Genomic DNA, 13,035 nt, shown 5'->3' on the forward strand with positions numbered 1-13,035 from the left:
TGCGAGATGCAGCTTGGGCCACTGGAGTTTTATAGAATCCAAGGCCAAAAGGGTCCACTGTGATAATACAGGGCATAGGATTTTCCCAAAATAATTTTTGTTTGAGCTAGAACATACCTTTAAAAAAAAAATCCAATCTTGATTTAAAAAATGGCAGTGACAGAGAATCCACCTTGGTAATAGTTCCAATGGTTAATTAACCTCACTGTTAAAAATTTAGCCTTATTTCCAGTATGAATTTGTCTAGCTTTAATTTCCAGCCCTTGGATCTTGGAGATACCTGTCATCTGCCCAGATATCGCCTCGGGTACAGAAACTGTGGTGTGATTCCCAAAGGATTCTGTGATTGCAGAAGGCTATCCGTGGTGCTCATGCAAAGGAAAGACTAGCAGCAAGCCTAGATCCCAGCACGATCTAAATAACATATATGCAGCTCTGCTGGTTCTGCTCACACCTGACCTGATATTATAGTCATGAGCATCTCCTGAAGAGAGATGGTTAAGAGTGCCACATTAACCCACATTGTGTGGTGCGTTTGTGATCTGCACACACATCCTCAAGAGGCTAACTTGAAGCAAGTGAACTCATTCTTTTGTGATGTGAATCTAGGCTTCCAGAGCTGAAAAGCTATTGTTCTAAATCATTGTCCATCTCCTTTCCCTCTCCCTTCTTCCTGTTAATTATTACTTTTATGAATGTTATCTTTCAATATTTCTTGGATGGATCCATTCAGGTTTTAAAAAATAATTTATCTCCATATCTAGGCACTAAAGGCCTGTCTCAGTGAAATGTTCTCCCTTAGACTCCAGATGTCAGCAGTCCTCCAGGACGACAAATCCTCTGGGATGATAAGGGAGATTCTGCTGAAGGGAGAACCATTCTCTGAGGAGAAATTGAACCTCATCTCTCAGCTTTTTGATGCAAAAGTGAAATCCTCCAGAGAGATGGAGGCATCCAAGGAGGTAATTAGAAAGGTTATGAATCCTGGTGTGTTTGAGTGTCTGCAACCTTCTTACTGCTTCACAGACTGGAATTCTAAATCTGATCATAAACTCACATTTCCCACATCGTTGCTCAGTAAGATCAGCCTCGTGCAAAGGGCCAGCACTAGCTCTGGGTACCATTTAAACTTTCATGTGGAATTTAAATGGTGCATAAGTCTGGCTCTGCACAGAGGTGAATTTCACCCTCATTGCCGTATTTATTCAATGTAGCCAAAGGCCTGCTCAGCACTGGGCCTGCTAAGACATCCTTAGGGTTAGGGTTAATAGCAGTGGAACTAAATCAATTGTCCAATCTGCATGATGGGTTTATTTAAAGCTTCTTTCACATAAATTTCAAAACTAAAACAAGCAACAGTGTCCCAAAGGCAGACCAATCCTTGCTGTATTCAGTGTTTAAAGAATGAATGTGACAACTTAGAATTCATGTCATGCAATTTAATGTTAAATACGCTGTAAAACGCATGAAGCTTCTAACCCCAGCAGCTTCCTTTTGTTTTCCATGTCAAATGACCTTTGCTGACAGACTTTCATTATGAATATTAACTCAAAGAAAAGACAATATAAAAGTATCATTCTATTCAGTTTTCTGTCAGAGTAAATAAGGCCTATAACAACATCTTCTTTGACATGGCTGTAAGTTTTTTATCAACAAGCAGTGAACCAGATCCTCAGCTGGTCAATTTCAGTCACTGGAGCTATGCAGACTTACACCAGCTAAAGATCTGGTCTAATATTTTTAAATGGAATGATAATTCTAGTATTCTGCTTGCTTACCATCTTCATGGCACACAATACATTCTGAATGGACAAATGTGCAGGGATTGACTCATGTTTCATTAGATTTACATGCATAGCTGGGTTATGAAAGAAAGGATCATTGTTTCTGTAGCAAGTCTCATGCAAAGTGCCTCAAAAACTGACATTTCATTTTAAAATGGTTGAGTGGGGTGGAATTTTTTGGACCCATGCAAACTATCCCAGGGCAGTGTAAAAAGCAATACCTTAGAAGATAAATTCCAGATAGGGAGTCCATAAAAGGCTATTAAAACCAGTACTGACATGTGTCCTCCCTTTGTATGCATATTGTTTGGTGCCTGAAGAGGAACAGGGACCTCTTATGGCACACAAATCTTGAAGACTTGCTGAAGAAAAAACTGTCTATAAAGAAGAAAGAGTGTTTTGCCCACAACTCAGCTGACAGGGAAGAGAACAACTTTGGTGTGAGGACAAGGTGGGAGTGATTTTTTAGATGTTTTAATAAGCAGCTTGTAGACACTCTGTGTTCTGGTGCAAAGCAAGTCAATTCCATAACCTCTCATTTGGTCCTGACCTCGCCATATACTATAGAGCTGAGCTTCATAGTCTGAGAGTCTCAGGCACAATGGAATGAATAAAGAATAGCAGGCCAAGTTCTCTGCTGGTGTAGCTCCATTGAGTTTACAATTCAACAGTGAACATGTGCAGCAGTTTTGGACCCTGAATTTCAAGCCCATGTCACAAATAGTAGCTGCACTCCCTTGATCTAGAGTGCTGATACAGTACTCGTCAATCTTTTCCATTGCTTCTCTCCATCCTACTACCACAATCTGTCTTATCTACATTAAGCTTCTTCCAAGTAGCCCTTATCCCAGCCACTCCCTTGCTTTGGAAGAAACAGGGATATTCCTTTAGCGGTAGCATTTCTACTCTGTCTGTCTGATTTTAAGTCATAAGTATTTGCTTCTATTTCTTCAGCTCAGAAGAGGAAAGCTGCTCTTACCTCAGCCTTTCAGAAGTGGAAGATAAGTTGGATACATTAACTGAGGAGCTGGTGAAAATCATGGAGGAAGAACATAATTTTTTAAAAAATGCAGCCAGTGAAGATTTATTCTTTGATCATCTTGAGATGATTGGTTTGGAGAAAGATTGTTTGGTAAAGCAAATGGAAATATTAGAAGGGGAAATAGCAAATGTCAGAGGTGTCTAAGTAATAATAACAAAGAAAAAATCTGGTGACGTGTTTCTAGGTGGGCTGTCTGCACTCAACTTCAGGCTTTACACCAAGCAAAAGCTTGGTGTAAAGCTTTATTCCAAGACAGGTGCATTGTTTTTCAAACTCAATTAAATCAGATTTAAAAGTGTGTATATGGTAGTTGCAAAGTGACAGGACCTAAGGCTAAGTGGGTCCTTCATTTCTTCTGAAATAACCCTTAACAGCATGTAATTAACCAGTCAAGATATCTTGGGTATTGTCATTGCATAAGCATGTGAAAGCTCAATTGACTATCAGCTTAGCAAAGGAATGCAGGAACTCGCATCAGTTCTGCTTATAATGCCTAATAAACATACTTTGATTTTTATATCTAATATAGTACAAAACTATATAGCGCTAACACCTACAGACATTGAAGATAGTCATACTTATCTATAGTCCTTAAACTTCTTGGAAGTCAGTTTCCTGTCCCATGAAAATTCTAATTCCGAAAGGTGCTCAGTACCAGTCACTACCATTGACTTGACTGGGAGTTGAGGGCCAGATCCTCAAAGGTATCTGAGCTCCTAATTTCTGGGCCTCAGTGTCCTTAAATCCTTGCAGCATCAGCCCGACTTACACAGGGGTGATACAAACAAATCATCTGAAGGAAGAGGAGCAGATGGCATCCCACAGATCAGCAACACGAGCTTTTTGTCTATGCATTTGAAAGAGATTCTTTATTCTGTTCCACTGGTTGTGAATAATTGAATATCTCTGCTCTCATATTGTCAAACATCTGACATGAGTGTATCCCATTCCTTTTATATTCTTAAGTGGGTGATTTGATTGTAGTGTCCTATTAAAATATATATCTGTTATACCTCAGAGTTCCTAGATCACGCTAAACTAAATTGTGAGTTGCATTCATTTGTGAAAATGCAAAGAAAAGTTTTAAAAAACAAAAAACCGAATACCGTTCAGAACGGAAGTGGCAACTGCCCAGGCTTTGTAACTTATGATGTTGGGGGGGCTGTTCACACCCCTCAGCATCAAATTATGCTGACATAACTTATGTCTGTACTACAACTTAACTCTTTGAATTGCTTGGGCCTAGATCCTCAAAGGGACGTTGGTGTTGCACTGCTGAGTATCATGGCATGTAGGAAATCAGGAACAACAACGCAATTCACACAGCCTGAGTTAGGCATGTAGGCACCCTATTCAATGAATGGGGAGAGACAGGCACCTCCGACTGTGATCCAAAAAAGCTAGCGCACTAGGTGGGTATCTGCATAAGTTGCCCCTAAGAGATGCCGATGATGGGTGTGTGCTAAGCCCTGCCCCTCTCTGAGATAAGTCAGGGCTGTAGACAGCACCTAGGTGCTCATCTCTGCAAACAGGAACCTGGCTCTCAGAGTCAGGTAGCTTAGATTGCCTCATTCCTATAACAAACCCATTAAGCTGTTGTCTGCCTCACTGCAGACAAAGGCTGAGGAAAGAGCCTACCTTATATCCCAGGGGCTAGAGCTTGCAGCGGGAGATGAGAGACCTAGGTTCCATTTTCTTCTCCCTGCCAAGGGACTCCCCGCCTCTCAGGAGTGCACTGTAACCCGTGACACCCTTCAGTCTCTCCTGCTGAAGCTGTTTTCCGTCGTGGATAAACAATGGAAGTGATTGAAGCGGGGCAAGTAGGCCCCGGGTCTTCCCTTGCAGCTAGACGCCCCAACCACCAGGTGGCAGTCATTCCCTCCCTCTCCCCACCCAGTCACTCATTTATCCACCCTGAACAGCTTCCAGAGGACAGCTGAGGGATCCCCACCTCTCACATGCCCTAGCTCCATGATCAGAGCACACTGCTGAGAGGCAGGAACCTCCTGCTCGCATCCTCTCTCCCCCTCTAGCAGAGGGAGGAATTCAACACTTAGAGCTCTCTTCACGCAGGTTCAAGTCAATTGTAGTGATGATACATAAACCAACAGAAATAAGTTCCCTCACAAAAGGAAGTACTTCTTCACACCACACACCCTAAACTTGTGGAACTCATTACCAGGAGCTGTGGAAGGCCAAAAGTATAATGAGTTCAAAAGAATTTGGTAAGTTCATGGAGGATGTCTGCCTAGCAATAGCTATGAGCTAAAATGGGCAGGGACACAACCCCCTGGCTCTGACTGCCAGAAGGTGGGACTGGATGATAAGGGACAGGTCATGCAGGAGTAGTCCTTCTCTGTGCATCACTCCACCAGCATGTATCCTGTCAGCAGGCTGCAAACGTCACTAGAGGGACCCTTTGTCTGAGCCAGTATGGCCTTTTGTGGGTTGCCCAGTCACTAGCAGGGCTCACCACTGTCAATAGGAGACAAAAAAAGAAAAAGCATTAGTCTATAAAATTGTGTAAAGATAGCATGTTATACTGACAGTCCTTCCGTTTGAGTGGATCCTGTTACTTTCCTAACTCACTCACAGTACAATCCAAGGGGTAGCCTCCTGCTTGGTGTCAAGGCAGAAGTTGGTGCATTTTAAAAAGTTAGTGAGAGTGTGCTTTATGTAATCCAGGAGGGCTTGTGGTTACATTTGAGCCCACAAAAAAAAAAAAAAAAAAAAAAAAAAAAAAAAAAAAAAACAACACCCTGCCATGTTGAGATGCAGAAGAATTCCAGGATCAAACACAGATTTGTTTGGCTGTAGCTATGATTGAGAGAGAAGCTTCTGCATTCTCTCCAGGGGCCTGTGCCCAATCCCACCACAGCAAAGCATGTTTAGGTCACAGACATGTCTAGTGGTCATTCAATCTCTAAACTACAAACTTTGTTGAATTTTAACCTAGGAAGAGGGGAAAAAAAAGTTTAGGATTGCTCCTACTAACAGCTTCAGTGGAGGTGGTGGTTTTTGGCATTCACCCTTCACACCTCTCGTGAAGAATCACAAGTGCAATATTTTTAAAAACTACAACTAAATTTATTAATCTCCATTTCCTTTTTAAGTTACAAGTAGAATCACACATTAGTTTTCAGTATCTTACCATAGTAATATAAAAATACATAAAAAGTTTAATAAAATCTTTCAGGTATACAAAATTAGGGAGAGAAATAAAACAGACAGGAGAAGGCAGAATTAAGTGCTTTTCTGTTAGGATACGCTTTTCTGGAAGAATCAAGCTTCTTACCACAGAGTCCAGTATTTTAGTGACCCACAAGAGTCTGAGTGGTGCAACTACTGCTCTACCGGTTGGTGTTGACCCAGTGGTATCTATCCACACGAGGTCCAGCAAATGCAGCCATTGGCCTGTAGCCCCTGTGCTGGGGATAGTAAGCACTTGCCTGCTGAAGTCCATTGGTTACATGTGTCTTCTTGCGACGATACCAAAGCCATGGCTGGATGGGCAGCTTGCAGTAGTCACTGATCTAAGAACAAGAATAGATTAGAGGTGTTGAGAAGGAACTTGGGGCCAAGCTCAGGTGTTACAGTTAGCATAGATCTAGAGTCTCTGCTTTTTCATGCACATTTGTTGAGTTGGGGTGACGGGAGGATCAAGAGCAGTATAGGAGGCCTATAGTTTTGCTGACAGAAGAACTTGAAGATAGACCAAACTATCTTGCTCCCCAGTGGGGCATATTATAGGCCAGATACTGGTTACTTCCACCTTTACGGCAGGAAAGAAGGTTAGAATACACCACCAGCATCTTACCTGATAGACACTGTTCGGGTTGCTGACAGTAGGTATAGCTTTAGCTTCCCTGGTGTAGTTCTCCTCATCTGAGGAGGTGCCAGAATGATAATCTGAGGTTGCTTTGTCAACAGCTTGGCTGATGCGTTGAGAGAGTTCCCAGTCCTCCCCAGCACCTTCAAAGTGAACGACTGTGAAAGGTAGATTCTTCTCACCATACCTAGATTGAGGAGGGAGTGTTTGCTCAGTTTCTTGTGCAAAGCTGTATTGTACTAGTACTGGGGAGACCTGCTGCTATTTACTTGCAGAGTGACAGGTACGACATTATGCTCTACCTTCTTTACGGTAGACCCCCAGGCTTGTAGTACTGTACTAAGTCTTTCCCATTAGTGGCAAGAGGCCACTGTTGCCTGTTTATGGATTAGGCAAGATACTTGTTCAGGGGGTTCTGCTCTATTCCAGACTAAAGGGGCTTCTTGTACAGGGGAAGTCGCATAGAATTTTAAGTTTGAGAGCTTGGAGCCCACACCACTCCCTTGACAGTTTAGACAAGACAAAGTGCACCCTCTCCTACTTAAATTGGACTGGTGATAAAATTGTAAGAAAATCTACAACCCCTAAACATCATAGTTCTAAAAATAGAGTGGCAAAGGAGCCTATGTCCACATCTGGCCGGTGGAATGCACTGTATGCAGTGTGTGCAGCTGTGGACAACCGGGAGACCAATGGTATAACTTGGTCACCTGAGTTCAGACCTCACCTGCAGCACACATCAAATGGGTCAACCCATATGGTGATCTCTCTTGGCAAGCCAAGATTATCAAAATCCACATTACTCTCAGAACAAGCCTGTTCCAGCACAGGGTCTCTTGTCTGATGTTTGTTTATCCGTAGACACCTAGAGAGAGTAAATAAGGGAGAGCATTATGCCACAGGGCTTGTGTTCACTGCAGCTAACTCGAATCTTGTTTGCATACCAAGCCCTTGAGTTAAGTGTGGTGATATTTTTAAACACAGATTAACTGGCCTATCGGGGTACACAGGCTAAAACCTAACTCAGCCCAACTCAGTTGCCAACACAACCATTGGTGCTCGTGTTATTTTGCAATGTAGCCATTTTCATTCAAGTGGAGATTAACTTGGGTTAACTCTGCAGTGAGGACAAGCCCTCAGTTACGCATGCAAGCTTATCAAGAAATCATTAGCTTTGCTAACTGTGCGGCCAGCCTGCACTAGTACATCTATTCCATTCCTGGGCCATTCATTCCTTCTATCAAGCCTGACAGGAGCAAAAGTTCTCAGTAAACCTTCTTCAGCTCATTGCTTTTTCAGCATTTGTTTTACTGCATCCTATATTACTCCTGGAGTAGTTCCTACATCTTTACTTCTTGGCATAGATGTTCCCAGGGCCTTACTTTCCATCTTCTCCAGCTTGCTAGATGCTGGTCCCCTTTTTACCACAGCACCACAGTACTAGACCTGATCTGTTACCTGAAAGCTTGTCCTCTAGATGGGTTGTCTAGGTACCAGTGGTTCTTATATTTTTCAAACAATATTGTTGTCAGCTTAGCTGCAAATTTCTCAGTTTTGTGCTTGCTCAGTTTGTCTTGCTTCTTTACCAGCCTTGTGATGAAAAAGACTGTGGCAGCAATTTCATCTTTCATTTTCTTTTTAATCTGGAGTGCAAGATGATGGACCAGCTATTTGACCACCACTGCAGATAGTGAGAGAGAGAAAAACAACGCTGGAGAAAGTTACTTAATAGCATTAAGGTTCAATAAGGGCAGGAAGTGGGAGGCCTAGACAAGCAATGCCAAAAAGACCTGAGGCATCCTAGAGAGATCAGAAGACTAGGAAGTCACACTGCAGTTGTCATACAAGGCTCAAGTATTAAACAGCATGACTGTCCTCTTCAGCCTTATTAGTTGAACGTAAACCTGTCAGTTACAGTATTGCCAGCCCCAGATGTTAAAACATCAGGAGTCAGGACCACTCCCCCATCTGCCATTTTGCTTTAGAGATGGAGATGTTAAGAAGATGGAGGGTTTGTTTTCTTATTTTTTAAGCTCTTAGGGTACACTTGTGTGACTTTTCAAACTTCTCTGCAACCATGTCAGCTAAATGCTATTTTTTTTAGCAATGCGGACGTCTCAGTCACAGAATTCCAGGAGCTGAATTTTCAAAAAAAAAAAAAAAAAAGCCATTAAATATCACAACTCATAAGAGTCACAAGTTGCCATCATTATACTTAGTTGTATCAATTAATAATGAAGAATTTTAGTTAGGCTACTGTTCTCAGTCTATTTAGAGCAGCCTAATAGAAAAACTGTTATTAAAAGAATGGGCTTTGCTTTAACAAGCTGTCAGTGTAACAAGCTTGTAAGCACACATGCAGAATACAGGAAAATTGAGACGAAGATAGGCAAGGCTAGACTAATAAGTTACTCTTATTTACAGAGAAGTTAGCTAGTTACAGATGTTCATCCCATTACTCATCATTGTAGCATTAAGCACAGCATAAGAACATATAGAGATCAGAGAAACAGAAGGCAAGCAAGGGCTGCCACCCAACAGTCATTATTGGTGCACTAGTCAAGGGGCAGCAACATATTTAGTTATATCTCTTCATTAACCCTCAGTCAGCAAGGGTCTTGTATTAATATAGTCCTCTTCCACACCATGAAGGAGTAAATATTACCTTTAAAAATGGACTCTCAGGTAGGACTTGATAAAACCTCAGCTGTATTTTAATTACATTAAACAATTTAAAACATATTTGTTGCCCTTGTAAATCATATAATCAGAAGCCACCCTCATACATACCAACAACTACTACCTACTCTTATAAACTGCAATCCCTCCACCACCATAATCTTCTGCTTCAGGTGTATATAGAACTAGAAATCAACTCACTGTTAAGAGCTTAACAACTGAACAGGTGTGTTCCATTATGCTGAATACAACATGCTTCTTTCAAGGCTGGGACACTGATTACTTTTTTCCAGATCTGAAGTAGAGCTCTGTGTAGCTCGTTAACTTGTTTCTTCCTCCAACAGGAGTTAATCAATTAAAAGATATTACCTCATCCATCTTGTCTCTCTCTTGTCCTGGTTTTCAACACACATTAGGCTTCCTTTCTGAAGTGTATTTGACTAATTCAATACTCTATTCAGTCATGTTACTCTATCTATCTACTTATCTATCTAATACCCATTAACTTTAGTATCTCTGAGGAATATATATATTCAAGAGAAGCAATGCCAGATTACATAATTAATCATTAGTGTTAGTTAATCATTAGTAGCACTCTATGGGTGCTAACACAGAATTAAAACAGGCCAGCTATTTTCCTTATATAACCCTCAACTTAGCCATTGCATATCTCTGAAAATTGTATTATTTTGTTGACAACTACCGGAGATCTTCCTTTACCTCTAGTAGAAGAGGTATGGGCTTCTGGAGCAAGTCTGAGTTCTTTCATCTTTCGCCATAATGGTCTGAAGAGCCACAGCGTGCAGTGTAGTGACAAATGTGAAGGCTCAGGGGCCTATAGGTTTGTTACAGTTGAGTACTAAAGGCTGATTTAGCATTTTCATGAAAGCTGGTTCTAGAGTTTCTTGGCACCCTCAGGTAGAAAGTGACCAATATGAAGCAATTAAAAAAAAATCCTAATGCTCATTTTAAAATTACAGATGTGAAAAAACAGGAGTTGAATTTACCAGCTTAAAGTACCTTTTCGTGCACTGATAACTACAAACACTAATCCATAACATGGAGTAAAATAACCACGGGGAAAAATGCTAAATGACACAATGACTTTATTTAGGAGTGTTGCATAATGTGCTTGGTGATCCTGCTGTGACATCTGCTGCATGGTCTCCTCCTACCTGCCTCAGCAAATGGGGCCTGATCCAAAGTCCATTGAAATCAATGGGAAAATTCCCACTGACATCAATGGGCCTTTGGGTCTGGCACACTGTGGGAGTGTCACTTGGGAGAATGGAGCATGGAGCACAGAGCAGAGGCAGGGCCCCGGAACGGCAGAGCAGCACTGACTGCACCATGGAAGAAGTATTCAATCAAGCTCTCCCTTTTCTCACTGCCTTGCTTGGTAACAGGATCAAAAATAGGACATAGGGATGCCCTTTGTTGACAAAGTGTGTTTTTGGGGGGGGGGGGAGACGTGGAGCAGAGAAAAACAGCTAGGGTGAGTTGGGGAAGCAAGTTTGATATTATCATATTCAGAGCTTAACCCAGGCTACCATGTCACAGCCCTGTGTTTGTTCTGTAGTGCCCATTCCTACTTTTTAGGGCACTAAATACTTCATGGCAGGAATCTGCCACTTGCTGATAATATTTAAATATTAAAGAGAAACTGATATTTACTGTCTAAAATTCCAGACTGTGCACAATAGTGCAGGGTCCCGCTTTGTTATTAGCTTCAACACAGGACCTGATCCTAAACCAGTAAGGTTTCAACAATCATTCAGGTACTTCCTTTAAGTTTCTCCATTGAAATACAGTTTGGTTTTGGGTTGGTGAAGCACATCAGCTGATGGAACTTTGAACCGTCTGCTGGCTATTACTTTCTCTGACTTGTCCAGGCAGGCCCTGGGAGTTATGAAATAGTGGAGCAGAATAATCAAATGCCTGGATTCCACAAAAGGACAATCAAATAGAAGCCTAAGTTCCCTCAACACCTCCTTTTGTTCAGCTATTTGTCCTGATATTTAATGTGCAAACTGTAAATCAGCTGCAAACAATCTGCACCTGAGAAACCAAACCAACAGAGCACTTAGCAAGGGGATTATTCACAGAGTAAGCTACTACTGGTTGAGAGTCAAAGTGGAAGAATTTGGCCCTAGCTTCAGTTAAACTCAGCCACTTTAGAGGTCATGTGTCAAACAGAAAAGACAACTAATCAAGGTTCTTGGCAGCTTTATATTCATCATGACTCAGGATATTGAAGTTATCATTTATTTAGATAAAATGTGCAAAATGTTTTTAATGAACTCTTCTAACATCATCCTCCAACATGGTAATACAGAAGCCTTTTTTGTGAATTATATCACTGAATGGGAGCTAGAAAAGTACAGAATTTTTCAGCTTTCTGGCTTCCCATTTCAGCAATAAAAAAAACTGCCATTTCTGAATTAGGCAGATTCATTGATTTCAAATGATTTTATCCTGTCGCCACTTATCACTGTCTTACTTACAGGAGAGGCAGCCCTGGTTTCCTATATTTGGATAATAAACAGCTAAGAAATCAAGCTTCAAAGAGAAAATTTGAAGAGACTATTTCAATCAAAGATCCAGCTAGCAAAAGTCTGTGAAATATATCCTGTAATGCACTCCAGCTACATATTAACAGAAACCATTAGAATCTCAACAGCTTTTGCAATGAAGTAAAGAATGATGACTAGCCAGGTATTTTGATTAGCAAGCCATATGAGAAAAATAGGGAGACATTTCGTCCCTTTACAAAAAAAAAAGATTTATCAAAATCATGGTCAGAAAAATCCTGCATTCCTCTATCTGAGCATACACAGCCTGATCCAATCCCCATTAAAATCAATGGGGATCTTTCCATTTACTTCAATGGGATTTGGATCAGGCCCCTAACTCAGCACAAACATTCTTAGTTAGATTAAATTACGGATCTCCCTGATCACCAGGCAAGCCTAGGCATGAGTTACAAAGGGAAAAGAGTCAATCACAGTTTCTCTAGTAACTGCAGGCCAAACTAAGTGCTAGCACTATTTTCCTAAATGCACTGATGGTTAGGGCCACCCCAGTAGAATTTCTGCAGTTACGTTTTACAGAATCCATTGCTAAGGAATATGGAACTGACACTTACACCTATGTACAGCTTACTTTTAAGAACATTCCTTCTGCTGCTTCTGAATTATTTTTAAAAAAAGAAAACATCTTTGTTATTTGGAAGCAAACTGCATATTATTTATCGAGGTGTCTGCCCATACAGGTGTGATTGATAAAGCACGAGAGAGCCCTTCTCCAGGTAAGGTGTCTGACCTGTAACTAATGATCTTGGTATAAAAGCAGTTAGCAAGAGCCATGTTAGGGGGGAAAAACCCTTGTTGGTTAAGAGATTAATTTATCCCTGTGAGAGGAGGGCACTTTGTATTTGTTTGTCTTGGCTTCATTTCAGCTTGTTGTTCAGGGAGAACTTGACCTGTCTCTAGATACAAATGTGTGAGTAATAGCGTCACCTTTACAAGATGCCATTTGTGCTGTGAGTAGCAGGATGCTGCAGCGTAGGGTAACTTTGGCATTATTGCTTGTGATGCTAATAACAGACACATTCATTTAAATCTTCTGTTCATCTCTGTGCAAAACATTCCTGGGTGAAACAACATAGAAATTATTTTTAAATTGCAGCCATAAACCAAACC

General features: G+C 41.2%; 2 protein-coding genes across 5 annotated transcripts; one reads left to right on the forward strand and one right to left on the reverse strand.

Moving 5' to 3' along the window:
- The first annotated feature begins 840 nt into the window (after positions 1-840).
- LOC137162902 (golgin subfamily A member 5-like) lies at positions 841-3,615 on the forward strand. Its single transcript, XM_067562794.1, has 3 exons — positions 841-962; positions 2,105-2,235; positions 2,739-3,615. The coding sequence occupies exons 1-3, from the start codon at positions 846-848 to the stop codon at positions 2,968-2,970; spliced, it is 480 nt and encodes a 159-aa protein (XP_067418895.1). The 5' UTR covers positions 841-845; the 3' UTR covers positions 2,971-3,615.
- Positions 3,616-5,891: 2,276 nt separating this feature from the next.
- On the reverse strand, positions 5,892-9,553 carry BTG4 (BTG anti-proliferation factor 4). 4 transcript variants are annotated; one of them, XM_067562828.1, is made up of 5 exons: positions 9,536-9,553; positions 8,114-8,336; positions 7,383-7,520; positions 6,644-6,842; positions 5,892-6,359 (listed from the first exon to the last, which is right to left on the reverse strand). In XM_067562828.1, the coding sequence occupies exons 2-5, from the start codon at positions 8,284-8,286 to the stop codon at positions 6,177-6,179; spliced, it is 693 nt and encodes a 230-aa protein (XP_067418929.1). In that variant the 5' UTR covers positions 8,287-8,336; positions 9,536-9,553; the 3' UTR covers positions 5,892-6,176. The 4 variants fall into 4 exon arrangements, with proteins under 4 accessions (XP_067418929.1, XP_067418916.1, XP_067418923.1 ...); XM_067562815.1 differs by lacking the exon at positions 9,536-9,553 and adding an exon at positions 9,463-9,505; XM_067562822.1 differs by lacking the exon at positions 9,536-9,553 and adding an exon at positions 9,446-9,464.
- Positions 9,554-13,035: the final 3,482 nt, after the last annotated feature.

The sequence above is a fragment of the Emydura macquarii genome, unplaced genomic scaffold (genome assembly GCF_026122565.2).
Source record: "Emydura macquarii macquarii isolate MOO-44397 ecotype Brisbane River unplaced genomic scaffold, CSIRO-AGI_Emac_v2 contig_312, whole genome shotgun sequence".
Lineage (NCBI taxonomy): Eukaryota > Metazoa > Chordata > Testudines > Chelidae > Emydura > Emydura macquarii.

Bases quoted from the DNA above. Each gene is read 5' to 3' on its own strand.
- LOC137162902 (XM_067562794.1), top strand. From the start codon at position 846: ATGATAAGGGAGATTCTGCTGAAGGGAGAACCATTCTCTGAGGAGAAA. The intron at 963-2,104 runs GTAATTAGAAAG...TGGTGCCTGAAG, and splicing joins AGATGGAGGCATCCAAGGAG to AGGAACAGGGACCTCTTATG. The intron at 2,236-2,738 runs GTGGGAGTGATT...CTATTTCTTCAG, and splicing joins AACTTTGGTGTGAGGACAAG to CTCAGAAGAGGAAAGCTGCT.
- BTG4 (XM_067562828.1), bottom strand. From the start codon at position 8,286: ATGAAAGATGAAATTGCTGCCACAGTCTTTTTCATCACAAGGCTGGTA. The intron at 6,843-7,382 runs GTGAGGTCTGAA...TCCTCAATCTAG, and splicing joins CCATTTGATGTGTGCTGCAG to GTATGGTGAGAAGAATCTAC. The intron at 6,360-6,643 runs GTAAGATGCTGG...TCTTGTTCTTAG, and splicing joins ACCCGAACAGTGTCTATCAG to ATCAGTGACTACTGCAAGCT.